Here is a 16,531-nt window from a genome sequence, read left to right on the forward strand (position 1 = left end):
CCTGGCTCACAGCAGAAATGCCTGTCAAATGCAGGCATAGGAAAGGGCACTGGGCAGCCACGCAGCCCAGGGAATGCCTTGTCTTCTCCAGAGATGTGTCTCCCCTCTCCCAGGAGTGAAGGATTCTTCCTTTTAGGCAGACAGCTGGGGTGCTGTCGAGTATTCCCTGCGCTAGCTCATCTGGCAATCACAGATCCAGCTAACTGACGTTCACTAAGTGCTCCTTTCATTTCCCAGTCCCTTTAGCACCATAAAAAGCAGTCTTGTTTAAATTGCAATCTTAAATTGTAACAGCTACAGCACCTACTGCTGCGTTTGTACAGGTGAGGGGAATGACAAAGAGGGTCTGTGGAAGCAATGACTTCTGAAGTGTTCCAGTCTTCACCGCTTACTCTGGAGTTACCTCGGAGATGCCTTGATTAGCAATAGTTAAGCGATCCATTGAATACTGCAAGTTTTCTGTTTGTGAACTAACTGGACTTAGTTTTCTCTGGTAAATCTAACTAGTATAGTGTTCAAATAATTTTTAAAAAAACAGATGTGTCTAAGTTATTTGCAAATTACTCAGTTTAATTATTCGTACTATAAGCTTCTTCACTGAAAATTTGTTACCGTAGAATGAAACAGAGAATAAATAACTATGAAATTCAAATTGCCTTTCACACACATCTCAGGCATCTTTATGACCAACAGCCTCTACCCCAACACTGAGTACAAGTAACAACCCACTCCTACAAATCTTTGTATAACTAATGCCCGGTGTGGCCCTCTGTCCTGGAAAATAGTGAGATTTCATATGGAGTTCTGTGCCATTTCCTTTAATAAATTTTCCTATTTCTTTAACTCAGGCAGTCGAGATTGAGGTTTTCAAATCCAGGGATCTTAGGTTCAATTTCCAGAAATCACTAAATTAGTGACGTTATTACCTCAGTAGAAAGAGAGAGAAAAAAATGAGGAGGCATAAACTATCTGACAACCCCTTCTTTTTCTGTAACAATTTAACCATCTCCAGGTGGAAATAATCAACACTTCTTATTTCATTGATTTCTCTGACATTGTGTTGTCTTTCTTTTTGGAAATTCCCAATACTAGCTCTTCCATTCCTCATCTCTAAAGTAACATTTTATTCTCTTTGAAAATATCTGGCAGGTTCAGGATACCAAAATGAGCAAGGTTTTAGAAATGATTAAAAATTCTGGCTCGGCAGAACCAACCTGCAACTGCTATAATGGGATCCACTGGCAACCTCAAGTTTTCTGGCTGCATGAGTGTCTGTTTTCTTAAGGTAGTATTGTACCTGGCACTACTGCCGAGACTTTGATGTAAAATTAATGCAAGAATGGAAGGCACGTAGAGTTGACTGCAGCTGTACTGGCTGCAGGGAAAAAAAGATGGTTGTGAGGAGGTAAAGGAAAGTCATCTTTATGACCATAAATGGGTATACGGGCAAAAATACTGGGAGATTTAGACACATCAAGTAGAAACATTCTACAGCATAATGAGTCAAAAGAAAATCACACGCAGGAGGAAGATGTCCCCACACAGTCCTGTCAGCAGCTTTACCGTGTTACCAAACCCAAGTAACTCCGAAGCTGCCCGCACAGCTGCTTGCCAAAGAAACCAGATGCAACCAGTGGAAAAACATCTTCCCAAGTTTGATGTCTGGGCCTTGGGAGTGCCATCTAAGCAGGAAGGCAAGAAGGGAAGAGTGGTGCAATGTGGTGATCTGAAATAAATTAAAGCCCCACCACTGCAGTTTAAAAAATTTCCACTAAAGAAGAGTGAACTAGGACCATTAGCAAAATAAATTATTCCAAATACTAATGAAGTACAAACAGCACAGTTAACACTAAATCAAGACCTCTGTAGGTCTAGACTTACCAGTGTAGAGAAGCAAGGGACACGTATCACTAAGGGCATATTTGAATGCAATTTCTGCTGCAAAGCCAGAAGCAAACAGTTTAACTTAGAACAACTGTATTTTCTTGATCCTGGGCCTAACACATGCTAATCTAGCTCCTGAAGAAAATGACATAATTTCTTGCCCATTGCCCAAGAGAATACAATGATGTTCACTGTACTTGACTGCAGCTGCCATTTTAGAGTCTAGTATTTCCCCTCCTATGTGATGCACTGAGTGAGAATTGAAAACGTAACATGGATCCCCATCCTTGCTTCTCCTTACATTTCTGTCTAAATGTAATTATGTACCCATAAAGTATCGCCATAAAGTCCTAGTGTATATATGCAGAGGTTTCACAAAACGGACACCGGTCTCTCCGAAAGACGTTCGGTTGCAGTTAATAAAGAGTCTGGTGCCTCAACCACTGATAAGATTCTACAAATAGTTAAAAAAAAAGGTGGGCAAAAATCCTACACCGTGTTTTGTTTATTATTCACAGCAGCCTGAGATTCTTCTCCTAGCTGAGCTTTTTCTTTCTCTGTAATACATCCTAGAGTGCCTCTCTGGTTTTGGCAGTGTCTGCTTATTTTTGAAGACTTACCTTCACAATTACATAAAGGGCTTAACAAGGACACACATTAGCAATTTAAAATAAGAACTGCAGTTGAAGTATATTTTTAGAAAAATCAGCTGAACAATAGGGCTTGTACATTTGTTTCAAGATTAGGATTGCTGAACGATTAAAATTATTTCCAGAACCCTGGGAAATGTGTCCTGTATTACAGGCTCTTTCACAGTCCCTGGGAAATATAAAGAAAAGATCCCTAGCTGTAGCTTGTGTCTGTTGCCAAAAATTATAGTATGCCTGGTTACCCGAAGTTTTGTAGAAGTGATTATTCACTAATATTAAATGTTACACCCTTTTTTCTTGGATATCTGACCTGTTCACCTTCTGCCAAGAATTCAGAGTAAATGTCTGCTACCCAAAATTATTTTATTATGTGCCAAAGAATTTTTTTGGCAGGTTTTTTTTTCTTTTTCATGCAGGAAAATATGTTGGAAAAGATTAATACAACTTGGAAATGATCTTTTGATGAGCAGTACTTGGCACTCACTGTTTAAGACTTTCTGAGGGCTGCAAATTAACAAAAAGAGAAATACGATACAGACAGAAAACAGAACACGAGCAATGGAAAGAGGAACTTAAAAAAAATCTTTTGAAAACAAGGTCTGAAATAAACCCCTTTTTCACTCACTCTGTGTAAATTAGACTGACAATTGTGAATAAATGCCAACGTAGATCTAGCAATTTAATGCCACTACGGGCAAGGTTTGAAATAACTTACAAAGGCCACGGCAATAAAAAAGAAAATCTTTTCCTTCTAAATTAATGGGATGCTGTTATCTTTTAGCCCTGTCCGTGCAACCAAATATCCAGAGACGTGCATACTTTTAAGGATCACATTTATAGAAGAGACTTTCACAGTCATACATACTTCACTTTTTTTTTCCGTAAGCTATGTTCTTCTATCAGTTCTAATATACACCTGTAAGCGGTGGCAAGTAGGACACCACAGCTGACACTCAGTGGGCATTCAGGAACTTCAGCACCAGGATGGTTTCTGCTGATGATGACTACAAATGGAGTCCTCACGCTGATTAGGCTGATTAGGCATGAGGAGGGGTGGTTTGTAACTGCCATAGCTGTGCAGGCAGAAAGTCCCCAGCGTGCAGGTTATTAGCAAAACTTGCAAAGCTGCAAGATACAGCTTCTTTCATTGGGCCTGAAGAATCATAAAGAAGAGCAGTAAATTGATAAATGTGTAGCATTTCACTGGTTTTACTAGCAAAGCCATCTTGACCTATAGATACCTGCCTTCCACCCAACATCTTATTTTCTTAATACCCCTATAATACTGCATTTATGCAAGCTTTAAAGAACAGGATGTGAAGTGACAGAACCAAAATCCGTGCTATGGAATAAATTTGCAAAGGTGTCATTGTTTATGTTTGTGTAGCTTAAAAATCACCATGTTTGCTCAGTGTCTGAGATCCAACGCTGTACGGCAACTTTCAGGCCAAAGAAAAATTAAAATAGCCAAGTTTAGAAAACTGTGAAGAGACCTAGAAGGAAATACCAAGTAAGCAGGGTTTTGCAAATGGCAAAAGAACAAGAGACTCAGTGTATTTTTTTCCCTTCACAGGAACTCAGAAAATTCTGCACCAAGTATTGCTTTTCTTACATGGCATTTATATTGCTGTTGTTATGCAACAGGGGTAAAAGACACAGAGAAAGATGTTTTCAAAAGGACCTCTTGAACTGCACCGCAAAACATTTGAAACTATCGTTTACACGTATGTGTATAAAGTAGACATCTGGTCACAAAACTCTGTCTGTGCATATAAATGCACATAAAAATGGCCCTCATTCAGCTTATTACATTCTTTTGAAAATACAACCAGAACAAAGTATGACAAAACCAATAACTTCTGTAGCTGTAAAAATATTTTTTCCTCTCCATTGTGGAATCTGGATTTTGGGAAGCTGACCATCAAATACTGCTAGTACATATTCACTGCTTTATGAAAAAAGTGCACAACGTGGTTTTGACTCATACATTGTTTCACAGATTCAGAGGTGCTGTTGGCTTAGAAACCAATTTTCTTATCTTCAAAGGAAGCTGGGAAAAGTATTTACCTTTAACCTATCAGCTTCATCCTTCCCGAGGTGTCTAGCTTTGGTAAGTTTAAAAAAAATAGTTTTGGAACTGCAGCCCAATAAAGCTTGTTTTCTAATGCTGACCCTGATTTTCTTAAAATGTACTTAGTATTTGCAAAGAGAATAAATGATTACTAGCAGAGAGAAACCGTGCATAACAACACAGTTCTTATTTGAGAAACGGATTTGTCTTTTCAGCAGTCATAGATCCTCCAGCTATGAAGTATAATTTCAAATTCAGTCAGTCTCACTGTTTCTGGAATCATACAGTCACTTCCTCCCTAGTTTAAGAGAAAAACAGAAAGTAGAGGAGAGATTAAAAAAAAGAAGGAGCAGCATAAAACCCCTTATATACCCTTTTGATAGGACACTATTTCTGCTACATACATATTACGCTGGGGGGGTATATATATTATGTTACATTATATGCAATATATATAGTTACAGATGGTTTCTCATTAGATAGGAATGTTCATTCTGGGGTAACTTTTAGGAAACATTTTTATTTAAACCAAAATTTTTTTTGTCAAATTTCTCAAGTGTTCTTATCCAAAAGTCACTTTAACAAATATTTCACTCCTAGAACAACACCACGGCTTTGTTCATCTCAAATAATTCATGAAAGGTCACAAATGTTGGTTCTATATCCAACTTCCAGTATATCAGAGATTTGGATCATAAACTTAAGTAATTTTATTTTAATTGAGTAGGCTGGCCCTGAAGAGGATAACACGTCATATAAATAGGGCTGCATGCCCACAAATCAGATCTGTGCTAAACCACGAGAATTAAAAACGAATTTGGTATTGCTCCAAAGCCTATCCATTGTACAGCTGAAAAGGTGAAAGAAACCCTGCCTTCAGTCTTAACATCAGTTCCTGAATAATACAGGTAGCATCTCGTTCATACTGCATTTAGACGTATATATTCACCTACATATATTCACCTATAAATTCACAAATAGTACTTTGAAATAATAGAAAAACAATGTTCATTAGTGTCTGAGCACACCTGTAATAGTCTTTCCTCAGAGGATTTCAATACATTTTAGGACTAAAACCTTTTACCATCTGCTGTGAGGTACTGTACGTAGTATTAACCTCACTTTCAAACAGGAATATTGAAACATAAAAATTTTAAAGCCAGGTTTAAACACCCATTTTTTACATATTTCCTTAAAGAGTGTATTGTTTTATTTACTCAGTAATACCTGTTCAGCATCCAGTTACACTAGCACAAAAGTAACTGTGCAAATAGATGCTAAGTAAATACACAAGCGTCTTTGTATCAGTGGAGCTGAGTGTGGTCTATGAACTACAGTTACTCTATACTGCAGGCAGAATACATGTGGCCCAAGAACCAGTGATAACACACACGTAGACACAAATAATGCAGCCACAGACTGTTACTGAAACAACACTAAAATGTGTGTTTTATCTTTGGCTGACAGGATGTCATTTCAAGGATGTATTTTTCCCTCAGCAAACAAAAGGTCTCCATCCTTACTATGAGAGCACAGCTATGTACACAGCTTCAAGAGCATTCCAGTGACTATCGTGTTTAACAGCACCTTTTTGTACAGGTTCTTGAAAAGATCTTCGAGGCTCCCCAGTTTTCAGCAGGAGGCTGGACTAGTTGAACGTGAGCCAGCAATGTGCTCTTGCAGCAAGGAAAGCCAACAGCATCCTGAGCTGCGCTATGAAAAGCGTTGCCAGCAGGTCAATGGAGGGGATCCTTGCCCTCTGCTCAGCCCTGGTGAGACACATCTGGAGTACTGTGTCCAGTTCTGGGCTTCCCAGTACAAGAGAGACAGGGACATACTGGAGTGAATCCAGTGAAAAGACCACGAAAGATGATCACTGGACTGGAGCATTTGGCACACAAGGAGAGGCTGAGAGAGCTGGGACTGCTCAGCCTGGAGAAGGCTCATGGGGGACCTTAGGGACCATGTGCATAAATACCTGAGGGGAGTGCAAAGAGGACAAAGCCAGGCTCTTCTCAGCGGTGCCCAGTGATAGGACAAGGGGCAATGGGCACAAACTGAAACACACGTGAAATGCGACTGAAACAAAATAAACCACTTATTTTAATGTGAGAGTGGTCGGGTATTGGAACAGGCTGCCCAAGGAAGTTGTGGACTCTCCATTCTTGGGAGATGTTCAAAACCCGACTGGACACAGCCCTGAGCAACCTGCTGCAGCTGACCCTGCTGTGAGCAGGGGAGCTGGACTAGATGATCTCCAAAGGTCCCTGCCAACCTGAACTATTCTCTGATTCTGTCATCTCCTGAGATAACATCCAGCCTGAACTCTCCTATGATCCTAATGAGCCAGACTGGAAGAAAACATAAAAAAAGCAAAAGAAAAATCATTATCCACTGACTCTCTATCAGTGCACACTATTGTTTTTACTGTCATGCTGGACAAGTGCCTTTATTGACCAAATGATTAATTCTTCTAATGAATTATTCTTCAAGGTGTAGATTTTAATAATTTAAGCAAAACCCATGCACTATACATTCCCCTTCTTCCTAGCAGCAGCCTTCCTACGCAAAGGAAGCAGTTAGCTCTGAAGCAAATTTAGCTGACCTATATATGCCAATATTTTATGCTATGCTTAATCTGAATTATTTTCAACATACACTTTTTTCATCTGTGACTCGGGAACTCTGTGCCATACACAGTTGTTCAAAATACTCTAAATGTACCTCAAATGCAGAAAAAATATAGGCTTCAGAGAAAAATTACACAGACTTATGTAAGTAAACATCGCTGTATAAGGCACAAATTCAAAAGAACAGAATATTGATCCTCAGTCATTCCCTATTTCTTGAGAACTTACCCAAGCAAATTGCGACATTTATATTATCTATAAAATTTCTCTGTTAAAAAAGAGAATGAGTCATAAAGAACATATTTTCCTTCAAATTTTGTTCCCTCCTTTTGAAAAAATTGTAAATGATATTGGAAAAATTGTAATTTAGTACTATTCCAACTACTAGGATCCAGCTGGACAACATCACAATGATGAAATCCCAGAAGTTTCAGAATATCCCTATTTTGGATTATCTCATAATTTGCAAAGGCAGAATGAGAGTAAGATGCCCTGGATGTGGTTAACAGGAAAGGCCTACGTTTGCACATGCCTAACTCTACAAAGGATTTTGTGCTGTGATTCACAGAAACGCTTCATGCTCTATGTGCCCTCGAGCCTATGCTTAAAACATGAGAGAAAATCTTATCTTTTAGGAAAACACAGAAAATCTGTCAATTATGAACCAAACAGACCAACACGCTGCTGTCATACTGAATCTACAGATGGAAAAGAACTACGTTATTAGCTGCCTTAATTTGTATGGTTGGGAAGAAAACAAATGACAATTCTAAAGTATAATGGTAAATTGTCCCAAGCCAGCAGCTAAAAATTTCATTGACATCTTTTTAGCAAAAGCATCCAGCTAGTGGTTTTATTGTCTTGGACACGGTACGGATTGTACCCTGAGGAATAGTTTATCAAGTGTATGTAATAAAACATGGAAAAATTCAAACTGAACAGTAAAAGTATGAGCAAAAATGGAAATTGTTACACAACCTTAACTCTAACAAGTCATTGCCAGACATCCACTACAACAAATGCCCTACTAGAGAGCAGTATAAGCCACAGACAGCTGGGGAGCTGATTTTCAGATAAGCATTCTATACTGCAACATGCATGTAAGTGCTAGAAAAGGAACACAATTAAATCAATCAATGCATCAAAAATACCAAATTTGAAAAAGCTTTAATAACTGAATTGACATGTTGGGCTGGGTAGGGAAGGTAATTTATGGTAGCATTTGGACCTATGATTAGGATTTGTCACTCACAACAGATGGCAGCACATTTTAGAGTAAAAGGTATGTGAGAGATTTGATTTCCCTTGGTTTTGCCATCCTCCCCCTGCTGCCCCCTTTCAATTTTCCTTGGAATCCTTATTACTCCCATTGCACTGTACTGCTCTGACCTTCATTCCAGAAGACAAATAATTATCTGTTTCTCTTTCGGGCAGCCAAAGCACAATGGGAAAACTCTGTAGTTTTAATTCTATATAGTTTTGTAGAAACACAGCTCTTCACTCTGAAGAAAACCAACAGAAGGACTATGTCAGCAGTAAAGATGGCTGCTAGCAAAAGTATGCTTCTCAGGAGTTTGAAGAGGTGCAAAGCTGAATCAACATAATTTGGATGCCAGAACTGGGGCTTCTTTGGTAAAGCTTGTTTCACTTTTGTCAGTGCACCTGCTTTGTTGGTATAACTACGTCCACCACAGGAGTATTCTGTGTGCTCCTGTCTCCACAGTGGTAGTACGCTCATAGTGTAGACATAACCTAAGCCTGATTTTGGTAACTGAGGCCAACATTTTCACTTAAAGGTAGTCTTTAAATCAAGACACCTACAAATAAATATAACCTGACTTTTAGAAGTTTGATTCCTGAGATGAACAAAGTTTAGAAGTACTCAGCACTTTTAGGAACTGGGCCACTTCAAACTGTGCATGAAAAAGCCGATATTCAAACAGGAGCAAAGTGAACATTGCGGGACTTAGCTTTTGCATAGGAAGTAACAACCTTAAATTGAAACTAAACACTTGATTTCTTTATACCTCAAGAAGGGGGGCATTCATGGTCTTCCAGTGGAAGTGACAACACCTAGCCACCTTAGTGGTGGAATTCCCATGCCATCAACCCATGGAGCCTAAATGGAAATTATGCCTGACCGCTTTATTTTTCTGGGCACAGATAAGCCCTGAGACAGTCACCTATGTGAAGAGGCAATTATTTACTTACTTATTTTAATACAGCTAAGCAATTAGAGCCTTAACTTGTCCAAGTCCTGTCTTGTACTGGAGGGATTTGACTGCACTGCCCCTGGACCAGGCATCTTCTCCAGCCTGCTTCTCCAGCAGCAGGCAACTCAAAGCAGTCCCCCTGTATTTTTTTCTGTTATACCACATGATCAGTCAGTATAACTCATCAAGTGCCACAACTTACCATTTCATTCCATCTGCAAATGTACTCGAGAATAATTTTATATTTCCCTCCAGGTAACTGATAAAACTATTGAGCAGTATTACGCCAAGAACAGATTCCTCTGAGTTCCCAGTAGAAGCAACCTTTGAGATGAATATTCCCCAACTTTAATCACTTTTCAAGATGTTTCTGTTAGCTGGTTTTTAATCCATTTGGTAACCCTGGATTACACTGATTTTACACACTGTTATTTAATTTTGTTTTAAACCACAGTGTCAACAAGACTAAGTAAATGTTGTGAAGTAGTCTAAGTGTATTCTTGTCAGCACAGCTATCTCTGTCAACTTCATTTGTGATCTTGGAAAAAGCAGTATCAAGTTTGTTTGACAAGATCTATTATCCATAAAAACTTGCTGGCTGGCATTAGCCATGATGTCATCTCTTCATTTTTTTGTTGGAGGTATCTGGTTTCAACCTTCCAGTGATTTTGCTTGACCTATAGTTACCTGGACCATCTTGTTTAACCTTTAAAAATTCTGGCACAACATTTGCTTTTTCCAGTTCACTGGAACTCCTCTTGGTATGCCAAGATTTGTTAAAAAGCAACAATAAAGGTTTAGACAGTTCAACTCTATTAATACTCTCCCGTGCAAGTTTTCTAGTCTGACAGAGAATTAAGGAGGAAATATAATAATGAATTTCTCTTCTAACTTCAATTTTAGAAGAGCTGAACTTCTATTAGAATGACCTGACAGCATTTTCATAATGAAGTGTAAAGTACCCATCAGTATCTTTGCTATAATGTTTCAAATAATCTCAAGTGCTTCTGTGCCTTGCAGCCACAAAATACTTGAAATATTATAGGGACAGTTTGCTTTTTATATAGTTGTTCTGACATACGTATTTCCTTTTGTTGTTTCTCTCTTCCTCCCACCATTTGCCTACATTTTATGAGAAAGCCTAGAAGTTTTACAGGATAAGATTAAAGGACAGATACCTGAAAAAAAAATCGAACTTTTGTATGGTCTTGTAAGCAACCTTTATGGCTGTGTTTGATATAATTTTTAGAAGTTTTGGGTTCAGCTAATGTTAATAACTAATCAATGTAATAACTTTGTTTTCGGCAAACTCCTTAAACTATAGGGGTTTGAACTTAAACTGTATTTAAACACTAGCCCTCTAAATTTGGCATGCATTATTTCTGAAGCGATTGATTAAACGTCTTTCATCTGCTGTCGCATCTTATGGCATTTATACTAGCAGGTGGAAAGGCAAGACGCTGTATAACAATTTCTGTCTTATTACCCTACTCTATCTGAAAATACAGATATAAAAATTTATTTGGAAAAAACAATGACAGTATGAAAGAAGATTCAAACTAAATGTAAGAAGCTTTTAAAATAGATTAGTGGATTCATCATTGGTTATAGCTCTTATTTGCTGAATGGAATTACTAGCAAACTGTCAGGTACATCTACTAAATCAACACCGAGCATCTAGATTTCAATATGCTCAGCTTGAAGCATATTTGAATATTTCTTCAAATATTTAACCTCAACTTCTACTCTCTTATACGGTAAAATACAACAGAACAGTGGAAATACAATGTTTTTGTGAATACCTTTAGTATGCGTGGATTAAGTAAGAAAAACATTTGGCCCTTTACATAAGAAGATAAGAGCAGTACAACTTGCAATTAATATGAAAATTTGTATGTGAAGTTCTCCCTAAAATGGCAAAAGTGACTGCTTGCTTGTGGGAGGTGGGTTACCTAGAAGAACTTTTTCCTGACATTTGGCTGATACCACCATTCTTGATTGACTTTGTAAAGCCTCCTTCTGAATCATTACACAACACTAACCCACCTACTGATCTATCAAGAGGAATAAAAAAGGCTGTTTTTCTTTTTTCACATCAGGAAAAGTTACTGTATTAATACACCGTTATGCAGAATCTCCTACAATACAAATATAGCAACATAAAACAATTTCAGGATTCTTTAGGCTTCAATTATGTCCATCTGCACACCACTCTAGTATTCAAAAGCCCTTTCCAGTGTGGTACCCAATAGCTTATTTTTAAAAATAAACTTTGTCTGGATGAAATTTTAGTTGGATAGCTCCTATCTTTCTTTCATCTGATTGCATGCTGGAACTAAACTATTTTTTTATAAGCTCCATTATTAGAGAGAAGAATACAATGTGAGAAAACAGCTACTAACACAGGGCACAACTGGACTCTGAAAGAACTGTTTTAAAAAAACAAATCCTGAAAAAGTATTATAAATCTTCTTCTCAATTTCAGTGAAGATTCCTTGCACAGGGATTTGGGTTCCTTGGGATTGAAACAGTCTTGGAAGTAGAAGAAACACATCAAAATAATGTAGCTAATGAATGCTACTTATAGTGACCAACAGAAGCAGGCTAACCCAGTATCTTCTACCTGCTGGGATTTTGGTCCCCTGTCCAAGACATCTCTCAAGTCTGGAGAGCTTATTCTAAAACTAGCTTCAAGTCTTCTGACAGAAGACATGCATTTTTCACAGATTTGTTTTGTTTTGTCTCAGCATATGAAACGCCAAATATTTTTAGTCAATTCTACCTTTACCATCGCAGAACATAGGGCCAGTACCAACTAAACTGGGATCCTAGCTATAAATTCTTTACTAATGTTTCTCACCTCCCCTATCATCTCTGCACTAACAGAACATTTTCCATTAGTGAAGAGAACTTCTACTTCTTGCAGTCAAAGAGTGGAATCAAGACTACGAAAACAAAATAGACCCTAAATTTAAGTTTCAATTTTTTTATTTGAAGGAAAGATTAAGCTTTCCTTCTAAAAGGAAAAGCCCTGTAAAGACATTATTTTCCGATATGAAAACAGACAGAGGTGGAAATGATACTAAAACAGAGCCACACTGACACTTGCGCAGCTCGGTTTACATACATAATTACCCTAATGAAATTCTAAAACATCAGATGCTTGCACCCAAATTTCCATTTACAGCCAATATAAACCCAATTTAGACAATCCCTCTGTACTTAATAAGTATCTGACAGAACTATTTCAAGTAGCTAAGAAAAAAAAGATACAAAATCCATGTGCTTTGTGCCTGTGCTGCCAAAACCTACTTTGGCTGAGATGATATAACGCTACAAAAACATTTGTTAACATAACATTATTTATTTCCTTGCTTTGCCTAACTGCAATGTTTACTTTTGTACCTGTGTATGTTTGTACTTTTATTGTGTTCAAGATCACCATTTCAAAGAAACATGGCTTTGTGCAAGAAATATTTAGTCTGAGTTTATCAGTCTGAAACACTCAATGCAACATTCTTAAAGCAACACCATGCAAAAAGCCAATTTTCCCATTTCAGCTATGACCTGAAGTTGTGAGGAAAGACAGGAAATTTACCCGATTCCTGGAGATAGCGATACACCAAGAAATTCACTTCGTCACTGGTTATGCTCATCTTAGCCCAACCTCAATATGATGAGGTTTACGAGAAGTGTGATCCACGCTCTGTTCAAAGGGAGAGAAAAGAACAGATTTTGTTTTATCTTGATTTAATATGAAATTTGTTATCAGAATAGAGGTGGGAATTGTTAAGGTATTTAAAGATCTCATATAATTATCAGAGCTTTTACATCCCAATGTGAGGCACCCCTTAAATACTGTGAATCAAATACTCAAGCTGTACTGTACCTTTTATTATAGTTAAAGAGCAGTATTTAACATATATGAGAGAGTCAAAGGGGGCATTTTAAATCTTGGAAGCCTTTGCAAATGTCAACTCTTTTACTTCTGTGGCTTTACTACAGATTCTTTGGACGCTCCTTTTTACTATGTGAGCATTTTCTTTTCAGAACTGCTGGCAATTACAGTCACGTATAACACATCAAATCATAACCTTCTTGCAGCCCCAAATTTGTAATCTAGTTTTCTGTCCAGTAGTTCATCCACTGAAAAGACAGATTATTTCCTTACAAAACCATGTTACACAGAGAACTTAAATAAAGTTCCCATAAAATAGAAACAAATCTAAATTTAAGATGAGATTACAGATTACCGGGGGGGGTACGGGGAGAGAGGGGGAGAGAGAGAGAAAAAGAGAGAGAACACCATATACCTTGTGCCAAGAAGGAATACAAATATCCTGGCATTATATAAAGTTATAATGTTATAATCTCTGCTGATTAATGGTGAGCAAGAATTAAACTTCAATTATTCACTTAAGTAATCATAACCTTTAGGATGACAGTTTTACATTACTATTTTGGGCATATGCTCTGATGATAAAAACATTGGTTTTTAGATGATAAATTTGTTTTGAACATTTTCCATTAAATCTTGATGATTCATTTCTGTTTGGGAATCTTGACTTAAGTAGTTTGGTTTGAAAAGCCGTAAGTACTTCTCAGACATAAACTTTGCAGGTTTGTCAGCCACACCATACCTATAACTAATCATGTAAAGATCTGGACGCAGAAGCACACGCTATGCTCTCGTCGCGTACTACAAATGAAGGACCGTAGGCGTGTGCCGTTTGTTTCAATTTCCCGTATGTCTCTTCTTGGCAAGCAGAAAGGTCTTTGTTCATCGAAAACCTCTTCAGTAATTCCTGTTGCCTAAAGTAGCACCTGCTACTGCAGGCAATGCTGATCGACTACAAGTTTCCCCTGCTGATGATTTAAACCAGCAGGTCACCCATGACTGTAACAGATGTCTCTGCATATTTATGTAAATGGAGGTCTTTCGAACCCTGGTAAGCCTCCTGGGCTGCTATATTTCATCAATGGCTTGGATGCTGGTTTTCCGTAAGAAACCATAGCTTGCCAATTTGGGAGACATCTTCCTCAAGTATTCCAGTCTTTATTATTACAGTTTGCACTTCATGGAGAACAAGAAGAAACAAAATATTGAAAACCATGCAGTCTCGGTGGGGAGAATTTCATCCACTTTGGAAAGGATGATCGCTTTCTGCTAAGATTCTGGATGAGGACAACATCAGCTGTATCCAACATCCAGTTCTGTCACACATGCCACATATCACCCTGGGAAGTTGTTTGGTCTCTTTTCTCCTCAATCCCTCATCTTTAAAATGGGCTCAAATTTCTCTGCCACAGGATCGAGACTGGAAGCACCAGTAGCTGTAAGGGCTTTAGTTACCAAGGCTGGCGACTGCGGGCAGTGAAAGCACCCTTTCAGTATAGCTTTATACATACTTCTTCCAGATAAACAGACTTGGTTCTGAATAATTAATAAATCCCTCCGCCCCTTTTTGCATAATCATCACCATACAATGAAGAACAAGACAGACATTCACGGCAACAGTTAAGGCCATTTTCATCCCTGTCTGAGTACTTAAAATACATCCGTATCGCTGCTATAGCCATGATAACAATAAATCAAGAAACTTTGATAGCTGTGGGTTTAAAAAAAACACCCATCGTAACACTTCTAAAAGCATTTTAAAAATAGCAGTTTCAGTATTTAGTGGTAGGAAAGTTGGTAAAGATGAAATCTCTTACAAAAATTCAGTTTCAGCAATGACGTACTTTGTGGTAAAATGAACTTTATTTAAAAAAAAAATCAAGAAACTACAAATACCGTTTCTGGATGCATCCTGCTAATTTAAGATATTAACATGGTATTTCCCACATACAGAGGGTTGCTTTGGGAAAGGGAAGGGAAGGGAAGAGAAAGGAGGAGTGTTGTTTTTTGTTTTTCTAAAGATGACTTTTCTTAAATGAATTAAAACCAGAGAAAATCAGCCTGACTGCAAAATTAATAGTCTGACAGCCCCAGAAAAACCTCCATAGCAGCAACCTTTGTATCAGAACCCCAAGCACACCGAGTAGCTGGCTTTACAATGCATTTTCCCTGAAGTCAGTCAACAGGAATTACTTTGACATATGTGTTGGATCATATCTTTATACACATTGTTACCATGCCATAAATAACCAGATGATCCCCACATTAAGGTTTCTTCCCTCCCACAGATGCCAGTGCAGCAATCAGATACACAACTGTAAAGCTTTTACCCGTCCAAAACGATACACAGATCTTGGCTTTGTCCCAGAGAAATCTATTCATTAGAAATCTGGCTGAGCCATGAAAGACCATACCCAATTTCATTAACACTCTTTTTGATTTCCTTCTTCTCCGCAGATAAACACCCCAAATAAAAGAGGCTACAGAAGACATGGTAGGGAGGAGAGGAACGTACTTATCTTTTGTGTATCTCCAAGTCTGATTCATAAGGAACAAACAACTAGCCTCCCCCTCAATACAATTTTTTTTAATGTAGAAATGCAAACTTCTGTAGAACATCACAGAAACTTTTAGCTATCATTGTGATAGATTTATTTCTGCTAATTGATGGTCTCCTTTTGTTACTGGAGATCGGTATTACCTAGATTGATAGATTTTTAAAAGAAATAAATTATAGCTTATAAACAATGCTGATGTGCCTTTGGAGACATTTCACATTTAAACCAGCAATAACATCTTAATTCTTCACAATGTCAAGAGGATTTACAAAAAGCATTCAAACATGTGTTTGAGCTTTCTTTACTTGCAACACTTTCTCCTGCAGCCAAGTACACATAACAGAAAGTTCTATTTACTTCAACCTCGCCTTAAAAATTTGGGTTGTGATCCTGCAGATATTTGAGAATGTCCAAACATGTGAGCTGAGCCCACTAAGACTTCCCAAAGTATAATGGATCCCAAACATTCAAACCCCACTGGTGGATGGGTTGTCAAGATCATGCAAAATTAAATTTAACACTTATTTTAAATAAACACTCAACTCTCAGTTCTGCCAGGATAGGTTTGCAGAAATGCTTCCCATACAGAGGTAAAAAGCTGGGTTATTAGCTCAGATATGCTACCAT

General features: G+C 37.9%; 1 protein-coding gene across 6 annotated transcripts in view; it reads right to left on the bottom strand.

Annotated features, from left to right (window-relative positions):
* Positions 1-16,531, bottom strand: part of TBL1X (transducin beta like 1 X-linked) — a 206,258-nt gene that overhangs the window by 43,132 nt on the left and 146,595 nt on the right. For 5 of the 6 annotated variants that reach the window (XM_072849512.1, XM_072849510.1, XM_072849511.1 and 2 more), the window contains one exon: positions 13,047-13,154. The exons of the other annotated variant lie outside the window; for it this stretch is intronic. In XM_072849512.1, coding sequence (XP_072705613.1) covers positions 13,047-13,104 — 58 coding nt within the window. In that variant the 5' untranslated portion in view covers positions 13,105-13,154. The remainder of the gene's footprint in view (positions 1-13,046; positions 13,155-16,531) is intronic. 6 annotated transcript variants of the gene reach the window in all.

Source organism: Ciconia boyciana, chromosome 1 (genome assembly GCF_034638445.1).
Source record: "Ciconia boyciana chromosome 1, ASM3463844v1, whole genome shotgun sequence".
Lineage (NCBI taxonomy): Eukaryota > Metazoa > Chordata > Aves > Ciconiiformes > Ciconiidae > Ciconia > Ciconia boyciana.